Raw genomic sequence first — 19,738 nt, 5'->3', positions numbered from 1 at the left:
ATCACCAATCCGAGGTCGTTTAATCAAAAGTCAAACCTTGGTCAACTATTCCAACTTAAAACTTTCAAATTAAAAATTATTCTATAAAATTCATCCCGAAAATCAAAATCAACCATGCACGCAAGTCATAATAATACCGTATGAATCCACTCGAAGTCTTAAATCACAAAACGAAATGTTAAAACTCAAAACGACCGACCGAGTTGTTATATCATTTATTAAATTGCTTCCTAAGTCAAGATTCTGAAATTTTATTCTCATACTTATTTCATTTCATTCCCAAAATTAATATTTTCTTGCTTAAATTATTATTTTTGTTGTTGTTGCGGTAGTGCAAATTCTCTCATTTTCAGAATCTTCTTAAAAGAGAAAGACGAACAAGTTACATTGTCTTTAAGAATAAAAGATTCAGATTAATTTGATTTAAACTCAGGGCAGGTCAATCAAAACCTAGGTTATGGTGGGTTTTTTTTTTAAATTTCGTTTATTTAGGCCAATGGGACGGCACGTGGATATTAATCAATTTTTTTTTCTTTCCAGATAAGCCCATTATTAGTAAGGGTATAATTGAGCCATTAAGATAAGGATGGAGGAATTTAGGCTCAATAGGTGGATATAGGGTAATTTGTACCAAACAGAATAGTCTATGGACAATTTTGGTCCTTTTTCGTATAATACATTAACTATACATGTATTATACAAATTAATTTTAATTTAAACAATTGGGATATTGAAAAGAAAATTGAAAGGGGTAAGTTGTAATTTACTGAAAGTGAACTCAGAAGGAAAAGGCATAACCTCGTTCTTCTCTCAATCCAAGTGCTGTATTTTCCCAGGTATACCATAGCAGCCTTCCTTCGTTTTTGACAAAAGAGCAGAGAAATTCACTAACTGACAACTCCAATCACAAACCCACAACCGATCCAATGTCAGAGGACGAGGCAGCCCCAACGGTTCTTGATCTAACGAGTTACCAGCTTCACGATCTCAACTCATTGGAGCTTCCTCCGAGTCTCACCGAGTTAGACTTAACAACGAACCGTTTGTCCGCTTTAGACCCCCGTATTGCCCAACTCCCTAACCTCAAGAAGCTCTCTCTTCGTCAAAACCTTCTTACCGATACCGCCGTTGAGCCTCTTTCCTCTTCCCACGTCATTTCTGACATCGAGGTTTTCATCTATATCTCATTATCTAAATATGATTATGATATTTGATGTTAGAGTCTTTAGTTTAGCACCATATTAGAAATGGACAGGCTTCAGGGGGTATATTTCGTATTAATTCTACAATAAGAAAACATTTCAACTTTTAACCTATAAACAATATCAGAATTGATTGGGATTGCTTCTTCTTTTTTTCCTTGGTTGAAATCTTGTTGCTACAAGACTATTTTAATAATCGTATCACAAAGGACTGCTCAATTTAGTGGTTCATATTATTTATATGTTTCCAAAATTATTCTTTGAATTCATGGTTCATGAGGTTTTCGTTACATAGTAACCGTCCGGTTTATTCATGCAAAGGTTCTCTCTGATTTAGATATAATACCTTGCTGACTGCTAGGTGTTGGGTTTTTCAAATTGAATAAACTTGTAACTATTGTGTGCTAGTTGTTGATTTGTTTTTCATAAAATTGGTGTATCTGTTTTCTCAGCAACCATTGGCTAGAATCTGTTATTGAATAAATTTTCCAAGTTCACTTCGGAATCTGAATAAAGAATAAACTTGTAGTTCTCACTGTTTCTTGATGTTCATAGGAATTATCTTTGCTTTACGGTTTGTGAAAGAGCAGCTGTATGTTAATTTAGCGTTGAAATCCATACCATTACAAGTTTAGTGTAGTTCAATTTCTTGCTCGTTGACCAATTGTTTAAATCGTGCTGAGGGAAAGTTGATCTAGGGAAACAAAAGGTTTTGGTACCAGGTATTGAGTATATGAAGAAAGATAGCACTTCTCATACATAACTTATTATGGCTAACATTCCTTTCTGACGGGATGGTTTCCTTATCTCAAATTTAATTTCAGGGCTTTCATTTACCTTCTGCTTCAGGTTTTCATATCTTTTTGACTTTTCAATTTTCTTTCAGTCATGGGGTTGGAGGGGCTTTGCTGGGTGCGTCTTGAACTATTAAAATATTTGAGTCATTCCTCTTGGACGGCATGGTTTCATTTGTTAAAATTTAAGACAAGGCTTTCATTTACCTTTCGCTTCATGTTTGTTTTTCTTGCATAGGTACCTTTCGCTTCATGTTTTCATCTCTGACTTTTCAATTTATTTCAGTATTGGGGTTGGAGAGGCTTTGCTGGGGGCGCCTTGAAATTTTAAGTATGCTTGAGTCATGTTCTTTTTCACCTTATCTCACACTCTTTCAGAGGATGGGAGACTGTGGGGCAGAGACTTGAATATCTTATATTTAGTTCTTCTTCTTCTCTTCTCCAGTCTAATTAGTTTCTTTTTTTAGGAAAAGGAAAACAAAAGTTCTTTTCCATTTTTGATGTTGTTATAGTGTTGGTTAGTCAGATATGCTTAACAGATTTCACCTCTGCAAGTGGAAGACTAGTGTGTAAAGGGATTGAACATGGCAGTTATTTCGTCCTTATACTTTTAGGGTTCGTTTGGTTACTGGGATAAGGATACTAATCCTGGGATAGAATGGGGGGTTGTATTTATCCCATGTTTGGATATGGGTATTAGCTAATGGCGGGATAAATTTTATACCAAAATGGCGGGATTAGCTATCCCGTATAGAAGGTGGGATAGCTAATCCCATGGGATATCCTTGTCTATCCCACCTGGTAACCAAGCGACCCCCTAGTTTTTAAAGCCTTGAAAGCACCCAAGATTACTTAAAGAAAATGTTTAGTAACTACAGCTTATTGCCAGAGTTGACCTTCTCCCTGTTTTGGTTCCTGTATGATTGTCTGGTTATAGACGTGATAGAAACAGACCTGTTGAAATTATCTGAAATCATGCATGTGGAACTCTCTTTCCAGGAGATAGTGCTTAGGGACAATCAGCTGAAGAAAATTCCCGATGTTGAGATATTCAAGAAGCTTCTGGTATTTGATGTTTCTTTCAATGAGATATCATCACTTAATGGATTGTCCAAGGTCTCCAGTACACTCAGAGATCTATACGTGTCTAAAAATGAACTCACCAAGATGGAGGAGATTGAGCATTTCCATGAGCTGCAAATACTCGAACTTGGGTCCAATAGATTACGGGTTAGTTTCTCTTGAAGATGACATCAAAAGAAATTTAATATTTTTCAACAGCTTACACTTGTAAATTTGTAATCATAAAAGCTTTATCATAAACTTATATCTTACTTTGTCAAAAAAAAAAAAAGAATAATCAGAAAAGCTTTACAGTAGAGGCAGAACAATCCCTCCCACTCCCCACCCCCACACACATAAAAAGGAAAGATTGTCAAAACTCAGATATATATTTGTAAATGTAAGTATACCACATAGCTTTCCCTGGCTCATTGTATACCCTTGAAGTGCTTTGGTTCTTTGAAACAGGTTATGGAGCTTCTGGAAAATTTGAAAAATCTACAAGAGCTATGGCTTGGTCGTAATCGTATACGAACTGTTAATTTGTGCGGTTTGAAATGCATTAAAAAGATTAGCCTGCAGAGCAACCGTTTAACTTCCATGATTGGGTTTCAGGTCCTGATAGCTAACAGTTGTGCTTTGTCATTGTAGGTGACTTCCATTTTAAGAGTGATTGATTTTGCTGTTTTCAATTTGCAGGAATGTGTTGCCCTTGAAGAGTTATACTTGAGCCATAATGGTATTGAAAAAATGGAAGGTTTGTCTACCTTGGTAAACCTGCGGGTTTTGGATGTATCAGCAAATAAGCTTACAGAAATTAATGACATTGAGAACTTGACAAAGTATGAAAGCTGTCCTAGCAATTCTAAAGTGTGAGTTACTTTATAATGCCAGGACTTGTCATCATCTTCATGTTCACTTTATGCAGATTAGAAGACTTATGGCTTAATGACAACAATATAGCATCATTGGTAGGTCTGGCAGAAGCTGTTGCTGGTGCTAAAGAGAAGCTAACAACCATCTACCTTGAGCGAAATCCCTGTGTAAGTGTTTTTAAACCTTAGCACATCCTTATTGTATAAACTGGCAGCAACTAGTTTTTTGTTCTTTTTTGGGACGTACATTTTCTTGTACTTGAGCTGGTAGTTTCTTCTAGGTATCTTTCGATCTCTCTTCCTCTATCTAAAACTGCTTTGAAGGGTTTTCTAGTGACAGTTGTTCTTAAACTAGATCTTCTCCACTCCACCTCGCTAACCACTGGTGTCATGGAGGGGAGAGACTAGTCCCAATGTGATAGGGGAAATAACTCTTACAATGCCTATACATCACCGTGAAAGCCAATCCATTGAATCTTAAACTTGCTTCATCAAAATTCATCATTGAATTATCAGTATCCTCTGTTGGTTAATATCCAGATCTTCGTCTTCTGCCTTATACAACGTCATGCTGAGTGAATTTATGTCAAAGGCTCATTTAAGGCGCGCTTAAGCTCTGAAGCTCGGGGAGCGCGATTCGCCTCGCTTAAGCTGCGCTTCAATGTAAGCAAGGCACTAAGGCGTGTGCCTTATTGCCCATGAGTTCTATCTTGAATCAGGCAGTACTTAATAACAATAATAATCAACAAATAAGTGTATTAGTTGTTAAGTAAAATATTATGAGTGAAGTTGTTACTCTTTTTTCTTGAATTACATATATATATATATATATATTTTTTTTTTTTTCATTCATTGCGCCTGTATTTACTAAAGCCCACATTTTAATTGCGCTTTGTGCTTAAAGCTCCAATAGACCTGGAGAGCTTTTTGGAGCTTTTTGCTTTTGACAACACTGGAATTATCTATGTATTTCCTCTGAGGCTTCTGAAAATTTATCTATTGGGCTCCACCTCCCTAAAAGTGATGTCAACTTCTAGATTTATCTCATAAACAGGATACTGAAAGATATACAAAGGTTTAAGTAATTAATATCAGCTCATGAACACATCAGGCGTTGGTGATTGCTCTGTGAACTAGAGACATCCTGGTCGAATAATATAACTACTTTTTTTTTTTTTTATAAGTAAAATATTTTATTAAAAAGTGTACCAAGATGGTACAAGTATGAGTACAAGATGCTACTATGCTACTACAGCATTCCAGTCAAAACATATTACATGTTCCCCCTAGAAAATTCAGAAAATCTAAGTATTGATCCATCCTATCTTGGGTATTGCTAGAGCACCAGTAAAATAGATTCTTGATACACATTTGTTCTTAACTCTAGCAATGTGTACCCTCTTATTTCAAAGCATGCTTTGTTTCTCTCCAACTAGACAGTTCACAATATGCATACAGGAATAGTCTTCCATATTTCCTTTAGGTTTCTTTTCATTTTCTGAGCTTGCCAAACTTCCAACAAATTGCTGATCTTCTGTGGTATGACCAGAGATACACCCATGATAGTAAGAAAGAGCTCCCAGGGAGAGTCTTCAGAAATTACAGTGAAGGAATTGATGCTCAACAGTTTCCTTCTCACTTATTGCAAAAATAACATCTGCTACACAGTGGAAACCCCTCCTTTGTAGTTTATTCTGTGTAAGACAGGCATCTCTAGCTGCTAACCAACCAAAACAAGCTGCTTTTACAGGGGCCTTGGTTTTCCAGATCATCTTCCAAGGCCAGTTAGGAACCCCCTGACTATTCTGATGTAGTAACATTTTATAGCAATTGTTTACTGGAAATAGTTTATCCCTGCTATTGACCCAAACTAATCTGTCCACTCTTATTCATCTCAATTAAGCAGGTGTGCAGTTGCTGAAGCAATTGACAAAAGCTGATTAATTCCCGATCATTTAAATTTCTCCTAAACGTTATATGCCAACCTAAAGATTGCTTAAAATCTGCAATGCGAGCATCTTTATCCAAAGCACAACTAAACAAAGTTGGGAATTTGTTTTTAAAACTCTCATCTCCATTCCAAATATCTATCCAAAACTTTATTCTAGCCTCATTGCCAACCTCCAGATTTGTATACTGTATCATCCTACCCTTCACTGATTTTCTTCCAAATTCCCCCACATTGTCTCACTTGAGCAGGATTCTGTCTCCATCCCTCTGTCACCATAGATAGAATCTAGCATTTTTGCCAGACCTCCTCACCCCTCCTACTATACCTCCACAACCATTTAAAAAACAAACTTTTATTGTGTAATATCAAATTCCTCACGGCCATTCCTAACCAAGGTAAAGTGGAAGCCAAGAAAGCGGCATATTTGGATCTTTTGGAGAGCGTGGATGAGGAAGAGAAGAGGACGAACAAGGAGCAGTATAAGGTGGCTAAGAAGGAAGCGAAGTTAGTAGTTACTGCGGCTAAGACTGCCGCGTTTGAACGCTTGTATGAAGAACTTGGAGGCAAGAAGGGGATAAAAAGCTGTACAGGCTAGCCAAGGTGAGTGAAAGGAAGGCCCGTGATCTGGACCAAGTGAAGTGCATCAAGGATGAGGAGGTAGAATATTGTTGGATGAGGCACTTATTTGACGGAGATGGCATACTTACTTCCATAAACTCTTGAGCGAAGATGGGGATAGGAACATTGTGCTAGGTGACTTAGAACATTCCGAGAGTCGTCGAGACTTTGGGTATTGTAGGCGTATATAAGTTGCGGAGGTAGAGGGGGCCTATGTGTAAGATGAGCAGGGGGGAGCGACCGGACTAGATGAAATTTTGGTGGAATTTTGGAAGAGCGTGGGTAGGGCGGGCTTGGAGTGGCTCGCTGGGTTATTTAATGTCATTTTTAGGACGACGAAGATGCCCGAAGAATGGAGATGGAGCATGATGATCCCGTTGTATAAGAACAAGGGTGGTATCCAAAATTGCAACAAACTATAGGGGTATCAAGTTACTAAGCCATACCATGAAAGTCTGGGAGGGTGGTGGAGCTGAAGGTGGTGAGGATTATGTCTATTTCTGAGAACCAATTCGGATTTATGCCGGGACGTTCGACCACGGAAGCCATTCACCTTTTTAGGAGATTGATTGAGCAATATAGGGAGAGGAAAAGGCATTTACACATGGTGTTCGACATAGAGAAGGCTTACAATAAAGTGCCGAATGAGGTTTTGTGGAGATGTTTGGAGGCTAGAGGTGTCCCTGTTGCATACATTTGGGCTATTAAGGACATGTATGATGGAGCTAAAACTCGAGTCAGGACCGTGTGAGGGGACTCGGAACACTTTCCAGTTGTGATGGGGTTGCACTAGGGGTTAGCCCTCAGCCCATTTCTATTTGCCCTGGCGATCGACGTACTGACGCACCGCCACATTCAAGGTGAGATGCCATGGTGCATGTTATTTCTGGATGACATTGTACTAATTGACGAGACGCAGGGTGGTGTTAACGAGAGGTTAGAGGTTTGGAGGCAGGCGATGGAGTAAAGGTTTCAAGTTGAGGAAGACCAAAACAGAAAATTTGTAGTGCAAGTTGAGTGGTGCGACTCAGGTAGTGGACGAAGACGTGAGGCTTTATTCACAAGTCATCCCTAGGAGAGAGAGTTTCAAGTACCTTGGGTTAGTTATTTAAGGGAATGGGGAGATCGACGAGGATGTCACTCATCTTATTGGGGCGAGATGGATGAAATGGAGGCTCGCTTCTGGTGTTTTGTGTGATAAGAATGTGCCACCAAGACTTAAAAGAGAAGTTCTATAGAGTAGTGGTCAGACTATGTTGTATGGGGCAGAGTGTTGGCCAGTCTAGAACTCCCATATCCAGAAGATGAAGGTAACTGAAATGAGGATGTTGAGATGGATGTGCGGGCATACCAGGTTAGATAGAATTAGAAATGAAGTTATCCGGGACAAGGTAGGCGTGGCCTCTGTGGAGGACAAGATGCGGGAGGCGAAACTTAGATGGTTCGGGCATGTGAATAGGAGACGCACAGATGCACCAGTGAGGAGGTGTGAGAGGTTGGCCTTGGAGGGTCAACGGAGAGGTAGAGGCAGGCCGGAGAAGTATTGGGGAGAGGTGATTAGGCAAGATATGACGTTGCTCCATCTTACTAAGGACATAACCATGGATAGGAAGGGTGAGAATTAAGGTAGAGGGTTAGGTAGCCGAGCGCTGTCATTATTTGTTACAGTAGCTTTAGTACATCACTTAGTGTCTTTCGTATTTCTGGACTTCTGTTATTACTTGTTATTGCCCAAGCTTCGGTTTTCTAATTGCACTACCTAGTGTTAGTTTTGTGTTTTCACTTGGATTTTTGATTGATTTGTTTATCATTGCCCCTTCCCTTTATCTTTCTCGAGCCGAGGGTCTATCGGAAACAACTTCTCTGCCTTCTTAAAGGTAGGGGTAAGGTTTGCGTATACATTACCCTCCCCAGACCCCACTTGTGGAAATACACACTGGGTTTGTTGTTGTTGTTGTTGTTTTGCTCATTGACATCCTGCATAGCCTTGATCCCTTGCCTCTTTATGGTTTGGAGGTTGAGTTTCAATTTGGCCACGTCTGCTCTAGTTTCTTTAGTCACATCCCGTATTTTGTCAACCTATCCCTGCATGGTAGCAAAAATTTCCTTGATACCTTCAATTCAATAACCGATCTGAGGAAGTTGGTTGGCTGGCACCAGGATTGGATCCTCTATCACCCTGCTGAGCTGGGGTGAAGTATCTGCGGCTTTGTCTTTCTTAACCCAAGTTCCATCAACTAGGGTGTATCCCATCATAGCAAACACAATTTTGTTATATGTGTTGTGATAAAGATGATTTTGGGAGCAAAAGGGGATAGATCCACTTTCATAACTTGCAAAATGTGAGAAATTAGTAGACCATAAGGCATGCTATTTGCAGAGGAAGATATGTCTCTAATACTTTCAAGCATGCATTGACGTATCCAAACAAGCTAGTCAATTGTTTTTCCATTCACAAGTCAATACAAGACAAACACATCTTTGGTAGACAGAGAGCTAAGGGATCCAGTACGAGGGAGAAGGGTGGTAGTAATTATATGAGCCAGCACATGATGCTCAAACTTTAGATTTTTTTTTGATGAAGTAATAAATTTCATTGCTGGCATCAAGAAGATGCATAATAGTTACAAAAGAGTTATAGCAAAAAGGAATAATGTTAGCTCCAATACAGATGTTCAGGCTAATACTAAGGAGCTAACAAAATTCAAATAAATATCAGGGGAATCTATGAGGGATAAATAAACCCAAGTGAATAAAAACATAATACAATTAGCTTTGAGAGATTGGAAGTAGTTGATAGTCTATCAAAATATCTGCTATTCCTTTCCTTCCAAATACTCCAAAAGATAGTAGCAGGAACCATCTTCCAGACTTTCTTGATGGTGCTGTCAACTTTCCAAAAGCTCCAACTCTCAAAAGCCTCCCTGATGTTATGTGACATGACCCATCTGAGTCCAAAAAGAGAAATAAACATATTCCAGAAATTAGGCGGGTTTTCAGATAAAACACCTTTTACTTCTTCAAGAGACATTTCAAAATCATTAGGCCAAGAATATTGCACAAAATTACTGTACCCATGAAATTTTGTGGAGAAAATCTCTTCAAATTGATAAGCATCAAGAATAATACGAGTTCCCAACTCCATAGACTCCACATCATCTTTGTCAATTCACAAACAAATTCGCATAAAACAATAGCAAAAAGAAATGAGAGCTTTTGAGTTTCAAACACAGAGATAACATCACAATGAGAATTTTTCATGGAGTTCAGAGGATTTTTCTTCTGGACCATAAAAATTCATCCTCAGGTCCAAACTCTACACTTTCGATTTTCTCTTTCTTGTGTGTGGACTGTTTGAGATTGGCTCTATCGGACATTTTCCGGCCCTTTTTAGACTTGTGGGAGTCTCCTTGGGATTATCGCTGGCTTCATCTTCAATTTCATGGTGTTTTGAGCCCTCAGGTGACTCAATTTCTATAGGTTCTCTCGAGTTTTGGGCCTTTTTGAATCGGTGACTTCTCCGAAGGATGGAGGATGAAGGAGACGTGTGAAAGGCAACTGGTGGGTTTCTTTCTGAAAGGGTGCGCCGGTAGTCAATATCTCAATGCAAGCAATTATGGCAATCATATCAAATAAAGATTCAAAAATCGAACTTAATGTTTCAAAAGATTTTTAAGCAAATAAAATATAGTATGAAAGATACTAAACTTGTGTGCAGTGAAGAGATATTGAGAATATGCCAATTTTATCACGGAGTGAACAGAATCTCTCTTCGAGCAGATGTTTTGTAAAAGTATCAGCAAGCTGATTTTTGAAGTTTACAAATTCTAACACAATATTACCTTTTGCAACATGATGCGAATAAAATAGTGCTCGATTTCAATATGTTTAGCCTTAAGAGTGATGCACATAATTTTTGGAGAAACAAATAGCGCTAGAATTATCACACATAATTGGAACAGACTTAAGATGTAAATCATAATCTAAAAGCTGTTGCATAATCTACAGAACTTGAGTACAGTAGTTGCCTACTGCAAGATGCTCTGCTTCAGTGGTGGATGGAGCCATGCAATTTTGCTTTTTGCTATGCCATGAAATAAGTGCATTTCCCAATAATTGACAAGTCTCGCTTGTGCTTTTTATGTCAATTTTGTCACCTTCAAAGTCTGCATATGAAAATCTTTCGAGATCAAAACTGTTATGAGTGTTCATACCATAATCTATAGTCGATTGTTCCTATTAGATATCTGATAATACGCTTAACGACAGTCAAGTGAGATTCCTTAGGAGCTGACCGATACCTTGCACATTTACATACACTGAACATTACGTCTGGTCGACTGGCAGTGAGATATAACAGTGATCCAATCATACCCCTCGGTACATTGTTTCATCCACATTCTTACCAGTCTCGTCTTCATCAAGAGAGGTTGATGGGCTCATGGGAGTTCGTATGGCTTTGGTGTTAGTCATGTCGAACTTCTTTATGAGCTCCTTGGTGTACTTGATTTGACTGCTAAAGATTCCTTTCTGCGATTGTTTGATTTGTAGCCCAAGAAAGACCGTTAGTTTTCCCATCATACACATTTTCAAATTCCCCTTTAATGATGTCTGAAAAATCCTTGCACAAATCAATATTAGTACTGCCAAATATGATGTCATCGACATAGATTTGTACGATCAAATTTTATTTAGTGGATCGTTTGATAAAAATAGTGGTGTCAATGTTACCTCTTTGGAAACCATGGTCGACTAAGACTGAACTTAGTCTAGCATACCAGCCTCTAGGAGCCTCTTTCAATCCATAAAGAGCTTTTGAGAATTTATAAACATGATCTAGAAAAGACATGTCTACAAAACCTGGGGTTGCTTTACAAAAACTTCTTCATATATGAATCCGTTTAAGAAAGCATTTTTTAACTTTTTAGGTCCATCTGTAAAAGTCTGAAACACTTGTGAGCAGCATAAGCAGATACGAATTGATTCTAACCTGGCAACTGGAGCAAAAGTTTCTTCGTAGTCAATTCCCTCTTGTTGAGAGTATCCTTGAGCGACCAATTTTACTTTATTTCTTACTATTTGACTGGATTCATTTAGCTTATTCCTGAAAACTCACTTTGTTCCTATGATAGATGTGTTGGAGGGTTTACGGACTAGCTTGCATACCTTATTTTTCTCGAATTTACCAAGTTCTTCTTGCATTGCATTTGTTCAGTGGTTGTTTTCAAGTGTATCATCAATTCTTTTTGGTTCCAGTTGTGAGATGAGAACAATATTTGATTTCTGCTTTTGTGCTCTCCTAGTCTTCATACCTTCTTGAGGATCACCGATGATAAACTTGTGGGGATACCCAGGTTCACTCTTCCATTCATTTGGAATTGCTGTAGAGAGCTCTTTTTCAGTTTGAGGTTGAGAGTCTGATGCAGAAATATCTTGGTTTTCAGAGTTACTGTCAGTCAATTGAGGTGGGTCATTTGTTACTTCTTCAGGGGCATCTTCAACCGCTTGAGCAGACTTCGGTATTATAGCAATCTCCCCATCATCATGACATTTTTCATTCTTAGAAGAAAGGTTAGTATTAACAAATACAACATGAACAGATTTTTCAATCGGAAAAGGGTTAAAAACGCCCCTAAACTATTGGAAAAGTTTTAAAAATACCCTTCATTCACCTATTGGGCTAAAAATACCCCTCCATCCACCTTTTTGGTTCACTTATGCCCTTTGACCGTTAGGTCAATGCTGAATTAAAAATAATAATTATTTAAATTCCACGTGGCAACTTCTTATTAGCCAAAATTAAAATATCTAACCCATTAGAAAGACCCACCCATATCTACTAGTTTTTCGTGCTAACCCGCTTCAAACACTAACCTGACCCGGACAAAAGGTTCAACTAAAAAAAAGAGCCCCCACTTCTATCAAACTCCATGGAACAACCATGGAAGTTGCAGCGAACATATAGACGCAAATTTACTACGTGGTTTTCTTTTTCTTGTTATGACATCCAGTTCAATTTACATGATAGACACAAATTGCATTATATTCAAGATGAGTTTAATTTAATCATTTTCACATAACGGAAAGATCTCAAAGTGATTGTTCGGAAGATATCATAAACCGTTGGACTACCCCTAGTTTTCCGTCCCACATTATTGTCAAGAAAATCATTGGCTCATTCATGCTAAACTTCTCTTGTTTGTTTAATTTGTTCATGAACCTTTATTCGATGATAATGCTATACATGAGATTAATCAAGAAAATGAACACATGTAAATCCATGGGTTAGCTTTTTAAAAAAAAAAAATCCATGGGTTAGATGAAAGCGGGGCGTCTTTTTTTAATTTGAACTTTTTATTCGAGTCAGGTTAGTGTTTGGGGCGGGTTAGTCCGAAAAACGGGTAGATATGTGGGTCTTTCTAATAGGTTACATGTTTTAATTTCGACCAATAAAAAGTTGCCACGTAGAATTTAAATAATTATTTTTTAAATTCAACATTGACCTAATGGTCAAAGGGCATAAGTGAACCAAAAAGGTGGATGAAGGGGTATTTTTAGCCCAATAGGTGGATGAAGGGTATTTTTAGACCTTTTTCAATAGTTCAGAGGCATTTTTGACCCTTCTCCGTTTTTCAATAGCTAAAGTACGTTTATTATAAATCCTTTATGCTCTACTTGAGGGAGAGTATCGAAGAAAAATACCTTCGTCTCTTTTTGCATCAAACTTACCAAGGTTGTCCTTCCCGTTGTTGTGGATGAAGCACTTACATCCAAAGGAATGAAAGTAACTTATGTTTGGTCTCTTACCTTTCCACAGTTCGTAAGGAGTCTTCTTGAGGATATGCCTTATGCATAGTAAATGATATGCTGTGCTCACTACTTTAGCCCAGAAGTGGCGTGGTAGTGAATTTTCTGCAATCATGGTTCTTGTCATGTCTTGTAGAGTTCTGTTCTTGCAATCCACTACTCCATTTTGTAACTACATTTTATTGTGGAGATCTTGGGGATGAGAAGTTATGGGTGATTCCTTGATCATTGCAGAATCTTTCAAATGATCTGCTTTTGAATTTTCCTCCATGATCACTTATTATAGAGGTGATGTCGCAGCCGTTCTCGCTGAACTTTTTCGCAGAAAACTTCAAAATTCTTTAGAGCTTCATCTTTATGGCTTAAGAAAATAACCCAAGTATATTGAGAAAAATCTACTATAACAAAAGCATATTTTCTACTATCAATGCTAGCAGTTCTAGACGGTCCAAAAAGATTCATGTGCAACAGTTGAAGAGGTTTTGTAGTAGAAATGATGTCCTTGACTTTGAAAGAAGATTTTGTTTGTTTTCCTAATTAACATTCATCGCAAATAGTTTTTAAAGACCGATAACAGGATCCTGTTTAGAAAGTTTCTCAATAGTATGCATGCTAGCATGACCTAATTTTCTGTGCATACCCAATGATCATCAATCATAGATGCCAAACATAAATGGTTTGAAGTGACATCAACATTACTAATAACATAGACATTTCCTTTTGATTTGTCTCCAAAGGTAACTGATCCTCCATCGAGTTTACTAATTGATTTGAAAAGTTATTTGTCACTTGTCATGTGTCTGGAACACGCGCTATCAAGATGCCATTTTATTTTTCGATTCCTCTTGCGGTGTTCCTGCAAAAATAATAAATTACTATCTCTTAGGTACCCAAGCCTGCTTGGGTCCTTTTTGGTTAGATTTTGGGTTGTTTGCCCGATTGGTTGTTTTGGGCTGTCAGACCCAGCCCTTTATATTTCTAAACATGCAATGAATAGATACATGACCAGATTTGTCACAATAAAAACAAGAAGGGCGACTAGATTCTTCGATAGGTCTGTAATTCACTGATCCCCTTTTAGAGTTTTTACATATAGTCGATTGGTTTGACTTAATGGAGTTGTGGCTGGTGGACTTGCGTAAACCATTCAGCTGTAACTGAAGTTCATGAACTTCTTCTTGAAGCATGTCTCTTTCGATCTCACATACTTCTAGTTTCAGTTCCCAGTCTTTCTTCTTTCGTTGAATCTTTCGAAGTTCATGCAGAACTTTTTCAAATCGACAAGAGCAATATTAATAAATTCTTGAAGCTCATTACATTTATGACGAATAGGTGAACGTACCTTCCTTCGGCTGCCATGAGACTCAAGTTATTTGTTCCTTCGTTATCGGATTCTTCTTCATCACTATTTTCTCCAATCACCATGAAACACATGTTTGCTATTTCCTTTTGGTTAGACTCTTCTTCATCGCTCCATGCACCAAAGGATTTCTTATTACGATAGTTTCTGGTGACTTTCTTTTTCAGATTAGGACATTCTGCTTGAATATGACCAATCTTCCCACATTCGTAGCATCTTCCATCGTTTACAGCTTTTCCTTTCCTAAAATTTGGCTTGCCTCTTTTACCATTTCTGGTTCTTCTTATCATGTTTGATATTACTTTTGAGAGCATGGCTATGTTTTCATCCTGTTCTCCACCTCCTCCTCCTCCTTCTTCCTTTTCTGATTTAGCCATAGTGGTTTTGAATGCAACAATCTTCTTTTTTTCTTCTTGCACACGTATGTTCAAATGAGTCTTTTCAAAGGCAATAAGATCACCTAGAAGTTCATCACAAGAAATTTTATCAAGATCTTGGCATTCCAGTGCAATGACTTTAGGTTGCCAGGCTCTAGGTAGGCTTCTCAGAATTTTCCTAACTTGTTCTCCATTTTTCACTGGTCTCCCAAAAGATTTGAGATCCCCAACAATTTTACTGAATCGAGAAAAATTCTTCCACTGATTCTCCTTCTTTCATTTGAAATTACTCGTAGTCATGACTCAAAAGGTTTATTCTGGTTTCCTTAACCTTATTTGTTCCTTCATAAGTGACTTCCAACTTATCCCACAGTTTTTTGCGGTTTCACAACTTGAGATCTTTTCATATCCTTCGCCGCTTATTGCATTGTATAGGTGATTTTTTGCCTTAGCATTGACCTGCACCACAACATTTTGTTCATCAGTATAATCATCTAAATCTAATGGATCAGATGATACCTGGCTTTCAGTTGCTTTGTCCTTTTTTGCTTGTGGATTAGGTAGATCTCCTTTCTTGATAACGCGCCAAGCTTTGATGTCATTGGATTTTGCATATGTTTCCATACACACTTCCCAACGAGAGAAATGATGTCCATTGAAGTAAGGTGACCTTATTTGTGATGTCCCTTCCTAAAATAGTGCTCTAACAACAGTGTTTGTTCCCTTGACCTTTTCTCACTTTGCGGTTAAGCAAACGTCTTTCGCATTGTATGAGACCTGCTCTGATACCAATTGAAAGTAAAAGAGGAGGGGGGATGGGTGAATTGTAAAAATTCTTTTAGTCGACTAGGTTACTTCTTAGTCAACTACAATTATCCTGCAAGCAATAGTTAGCACAACAGATATATATGTTATAAGATAGGAAATAAAAGGCAGATGAGACAGAGATTTTTATACTGGTTCGTGTACCGACGTGACACCTACATCCAGTTCCCTTGGGTCACAAGGGTTCTCTTAAATCTTCAATCGAAATTAATTGCAGATGAGTGTGGTTTTCTTTCGTTCACCACCAACGAGTTACAATAGTTGTTCTTGACACAACCTTTCACTTGCTTTCTTTTTCTCTCTATCTTTCGAGACACTAGTAGACTTAGGAATACATTGTGTTTGCTAAGAAGTAGAAAGACTGAAAACTATATGAAAGTTGCGTGGTGATCTTCAAGTCTTCCTGCTCTTTATATACTCGCCAATGTATTTGATGTATTCTATCTTCCTTGTGCTGAGAGATTGAAAAACCCAAATCCCTTTGATTGTGTTTTTTCTTTTGAGGCAGTTGTATTCTAAGAGTAGGGCCCAAGACCCTACTCTTGAATCCAGTATAGGGATTGTGACTGGATTCATTAAGTCAGTTTGCTCGTCAAATCCTCTTTGATAGCGACAGTCTTGATCTTCACAATTTCCATATAAAGGCTGATTTGAAGCTCTTGATTGGTCTTCTAATGGATGGCTTCCGTAGATCTTGCAATGTTGATTGATTCTCTTTTCTTCTCTGCTACCCTGATTTGCGCCTTGATAGATGGTCTTTATTTAGCCGTTATCAAGTAACAAGTTGGCTTCTTGCATAGTTCTTCTTCATTGTGGTTTAGGTGGCGTGGCGTGTATTTCTTGCATTAGTAGTATGCACTTGACTCTTGTTTTGGTCATCATTAAAATTAGAAACCTCACAAAGGGTTCTCACAGAGATGTGAAAGCTCGCGAAGAAAATAATATAAAAGGCCATGAAAATCAGTACAGGTGTAGTAGGCCCTTAGATAAATGTGCAGCACTGGAATTGCGCGGTTGAACAGTTCGAGGCGCAACATTCAGAAAGAAATATTTTGGAAAGGCAGAGTCAAACAAGGTGAGACTGGACTCTGACGGCTGGAAGGGATGTCAGTCTTTAGCTGCAGGGTGAACAACGGTACTGGAAAGGTGGATCCTTCCCAAAACTTTGTCTATGAGGTTGGCATTATGCTTGACTTGTGTGCTAAATCTGTACTCGTTCCTTTTCTCTTTTGAAAAACTTAGGCTCCTAGTGCTTTTGCATTCCGGAAAATGGCCAAACTTTAACCACCAACGAGTTACAATAGTTGTTCTTGACACAACCTTTCACTTGCTTTCTTTTTCTCTCTATCTTTCGAGACACTAGTAGACTTATGAATACAGTGTTTTTGCTAAGAAGTAGAAAGACTGAAAACTATATGAAAGCTGCGTGGTGATCTTCAAGTCTTCCTGCTCTTTATATACTCGCCAATGTATTTGATGTATTCTATCTTCCTTGTGCTGAGAGATTGAAAAACCCAAATCCCTTTGATTATGTTTTTCCTTTTGAGGCAATTGTATTCTAAGAGTAGGGCCCAAGACCCTACTCTTGAATCCAGTATAGGGATTGTGACTGGATTCATTAAGTCAGTTTGCTCGTCAAATCCTCTTTGATAGCGACAGTCTTGATCTTCACAATTTCCATATAAAGGCTGATTTGAAGCTCTTGATTGGTCTTCTAACGGATGGATTCCCTAGATCTTGCAATGTTGATTGATTCTCTTTTCTTCTCTGCTACCCTGATTTGCGCCTTGATAGATGGTCTTTATTTAGCCGTTATCAAGTAACAAGTTGGCTTCTTGCGTAGTTCTTCTTCATTGTGGTTTAGGTGGGGTGACATGTATTTCTTGCATTAGTAGTACGCACTTGACTCTTGTTTTGGTCATCATTAAAATTAGAAACCTCACAAAGGGTTCTCACAGAGATGTGAAAGCTCGCGAAGAAAATAATATAAAAGACCATGAAAATCAGTACAGGTGTAGTAGGCCCTTAGATAAATGTGCAGCACTGGAATTGCACGGTTGAACAGTTTGAGGCGCAACATTCAGAAAGAAATATTTTGGAAAGGCAGAGTCAAACAAGGTGAGACTGGACTCTGATGGCTGGAAGGGATGTCAGTCTTTAGCTGCAGGGTGCTCTGGGATAAAGCCTTTCCTCTGCAGGGGCCTTGTGCAATAAACCCCCTATGGGCGGTCGTCCGTCGTCCTAAAGTAGCAGACTTGCTTAAGTAAGGTAGTCGCTTTTTTTCGGTATACCGCTCTGCGAGCAGAGCGAATGAACATAAATCTTTCCGAATTTCATGAATATCCTTTTTGCTCTTTCTCGGCTCCGTGTTTGTGGTGATAGTGTTGGTTATACATCCTTCCCAAAACTTTGTCTATGAGGTTGGCATTATGCTTGACTTGTGTGCTAAATTTGTACTCGTTCCTTTTCTCTTTTGAAAAACTTAGGCTCCTAGTGCTTTTGCATTCCGGAAAATGGCCAAACTTAGGTGAATGTGAGGACTCGGGTCCATGAATTTATAAACAATCATGGACTCCACAAGATGGCTAGTGGGCCTTACCTTGTAAAAGCGTCCTAGACAAGATGGGTTGACTGATAGTGGTGACTTGAACTCACAACTTCTTTGTTAGAAGTGAAATGCTCTGACCACTGGAGCAACCTTGTCTAACAATAGACTGAGTCATAAAATCCTTCTTGTTTTCACACTCGAGTTGTGTTTGGAATGTCCTTGGTCTATAATTTTTGGCACCTCAATATAGATTGAACTAACATTTCATGCTTGCAGGAGATTCCTCTGATCAGTTACAGGAGATTTCTTAACATCATACATGTAGATGTTTAGTTCTATGATAGCCACGCTAATGCAGTGTATTATGGTTGCAGGCACAATCTCCGAACTATACAAGTTCTTTGAGACAAATATTCCCAAATATCGAGCAAATTGATTCTGAAGTGTATGCATAGGTGTTTTGATGTGGATCTTATGCCCAATTACTGATCTGGCGATGACATTTGCTTATCGGTTGTCTTTGAAACAATTTACTTTTTTTTGGGACCTCGGACCACAAAAGGGTTCAAAATGTTGTTCTTTTTTCTCCAAATTGGAAATGTGATCCTTCTCTCCACTTTTTAGTGTTTGTGTTTTGAACTAAAAGCATCTAAACTCGTAGTATCAACTGAAGAAAAAACGAGCAAAACAAGTGTAAATTCTGGATATCCAAGTGTAAAGTTTTTATGAAACCCTGCAGACCAGCTACATTTCTTTTTCTTTAACAGTATTTGAAGGATAAATTCTACCTTTCAGTGTTAATTAGGACCGGGAGATAAAAGTTCTTATTAATCCTGTTTGGTTGAAACCAAGAGGGGAGACAGTAGTAAAAGACTCGATAATTATTATGCATCGTGATTGAACCCAGAATAGGCGTCAATATAACCTCTACATTAAGAATAATCTAGTAGGTAACCTTGACCGAATATATGAATTATTTTATGAAAATTAAAGCTTAAAGGTCTTTGAAATATTGCATATATCAACATTACATGTGATGTTACCATATTTTATTGTGGAAACCTAAGCAGATTTCAATTTAATTATGAGATTGTTTGATTTAATCATAATTATTATATTATCTTCACATGATGTTCTCCTTATTGGAACATACAAATAGGAAAAAAAAGAGATTGACAGACCTACTGGTAGTATTTAATCAAATTACTCCTTAATATCTTGCAAAATAAGCTAAGAAATTAGACAAAATTGTCATTTGATTATTTTTCCTAATATTTAGATCTTCGAAATCAACTAAAATTTTAATTATTAAAACCTTT

At 38.0% G+C, this 19,738-nt stretch overlaps 1 protein-coding gene across 3 annotated transcripts; it reads left to right on the top strand.

Moving 5' to 3' along the window:
- Positions 1 to 748: 748 nt before the first annotated feature.
- On the top strand, positions 749 to 19,150 carry LOC104101980 (protein phosphatase 1 regulatory inhibitor subunit PPP1R7 homolog). 3 transcript variants are annotated; one of them, XR_011407796.1, is made up of 7 exons: positions 772 to 1,169; positions 2,996 to 3,226; positions 3,527 to 3,673; positions 3,758 to 3,900; positions 3,987 to 4,101; positions 11,947 to 18,139; positions 18,794 to 19,150. XR_011407796.1 is itself a non-coding variant. In XM_009609554.4 (6 exons), exons 1-6 carry the CDS (start codon positions 927 to 929, stop codon positions 18,872 to 18,874), a joined length of 960 nt encoding a protein of 319 aa, XP_009607849.1. In that variant the 5' UTR covers positions 749 to 926; the 3' UTR covers positions 18,875 to 19,150. The 3 variants fall into 3 exon arrangements, 1 of the variants encoding a protein (XP_009607849.1); XR_011407797.1 differs by having other exon boundaries at positions 773 to 1,169; positions 11,992 to 18,139; XM_009609554.4 differs by lacking the exon at positions 11,947 to 18,139 and having other exon boundaries at positions 749 to 1,169.
- The last annotated feature ends 588 nt before the right edge of the window (positions 19,151 to 19,738 follow it).

This window comes from Nicotiana tomentosiformis, chromosome 5 (assembly GCF_000390325.3).
Source record: "Nicotiana tomentosiformis chromosome 5, ASM39032v3, whole genome shotgun sequence".
In the NCBI taxonomy this organism is placed as follows: Eukaryota; Viridiplantae; Streptophyta; class Magnoliopsida; order Solanales; family Solanaceae; genus Nicotiana; species Nicotiana tomentosiformis.
This window is presented reverse-complemented; position numbering and strand designations above follow the sequence as displayed.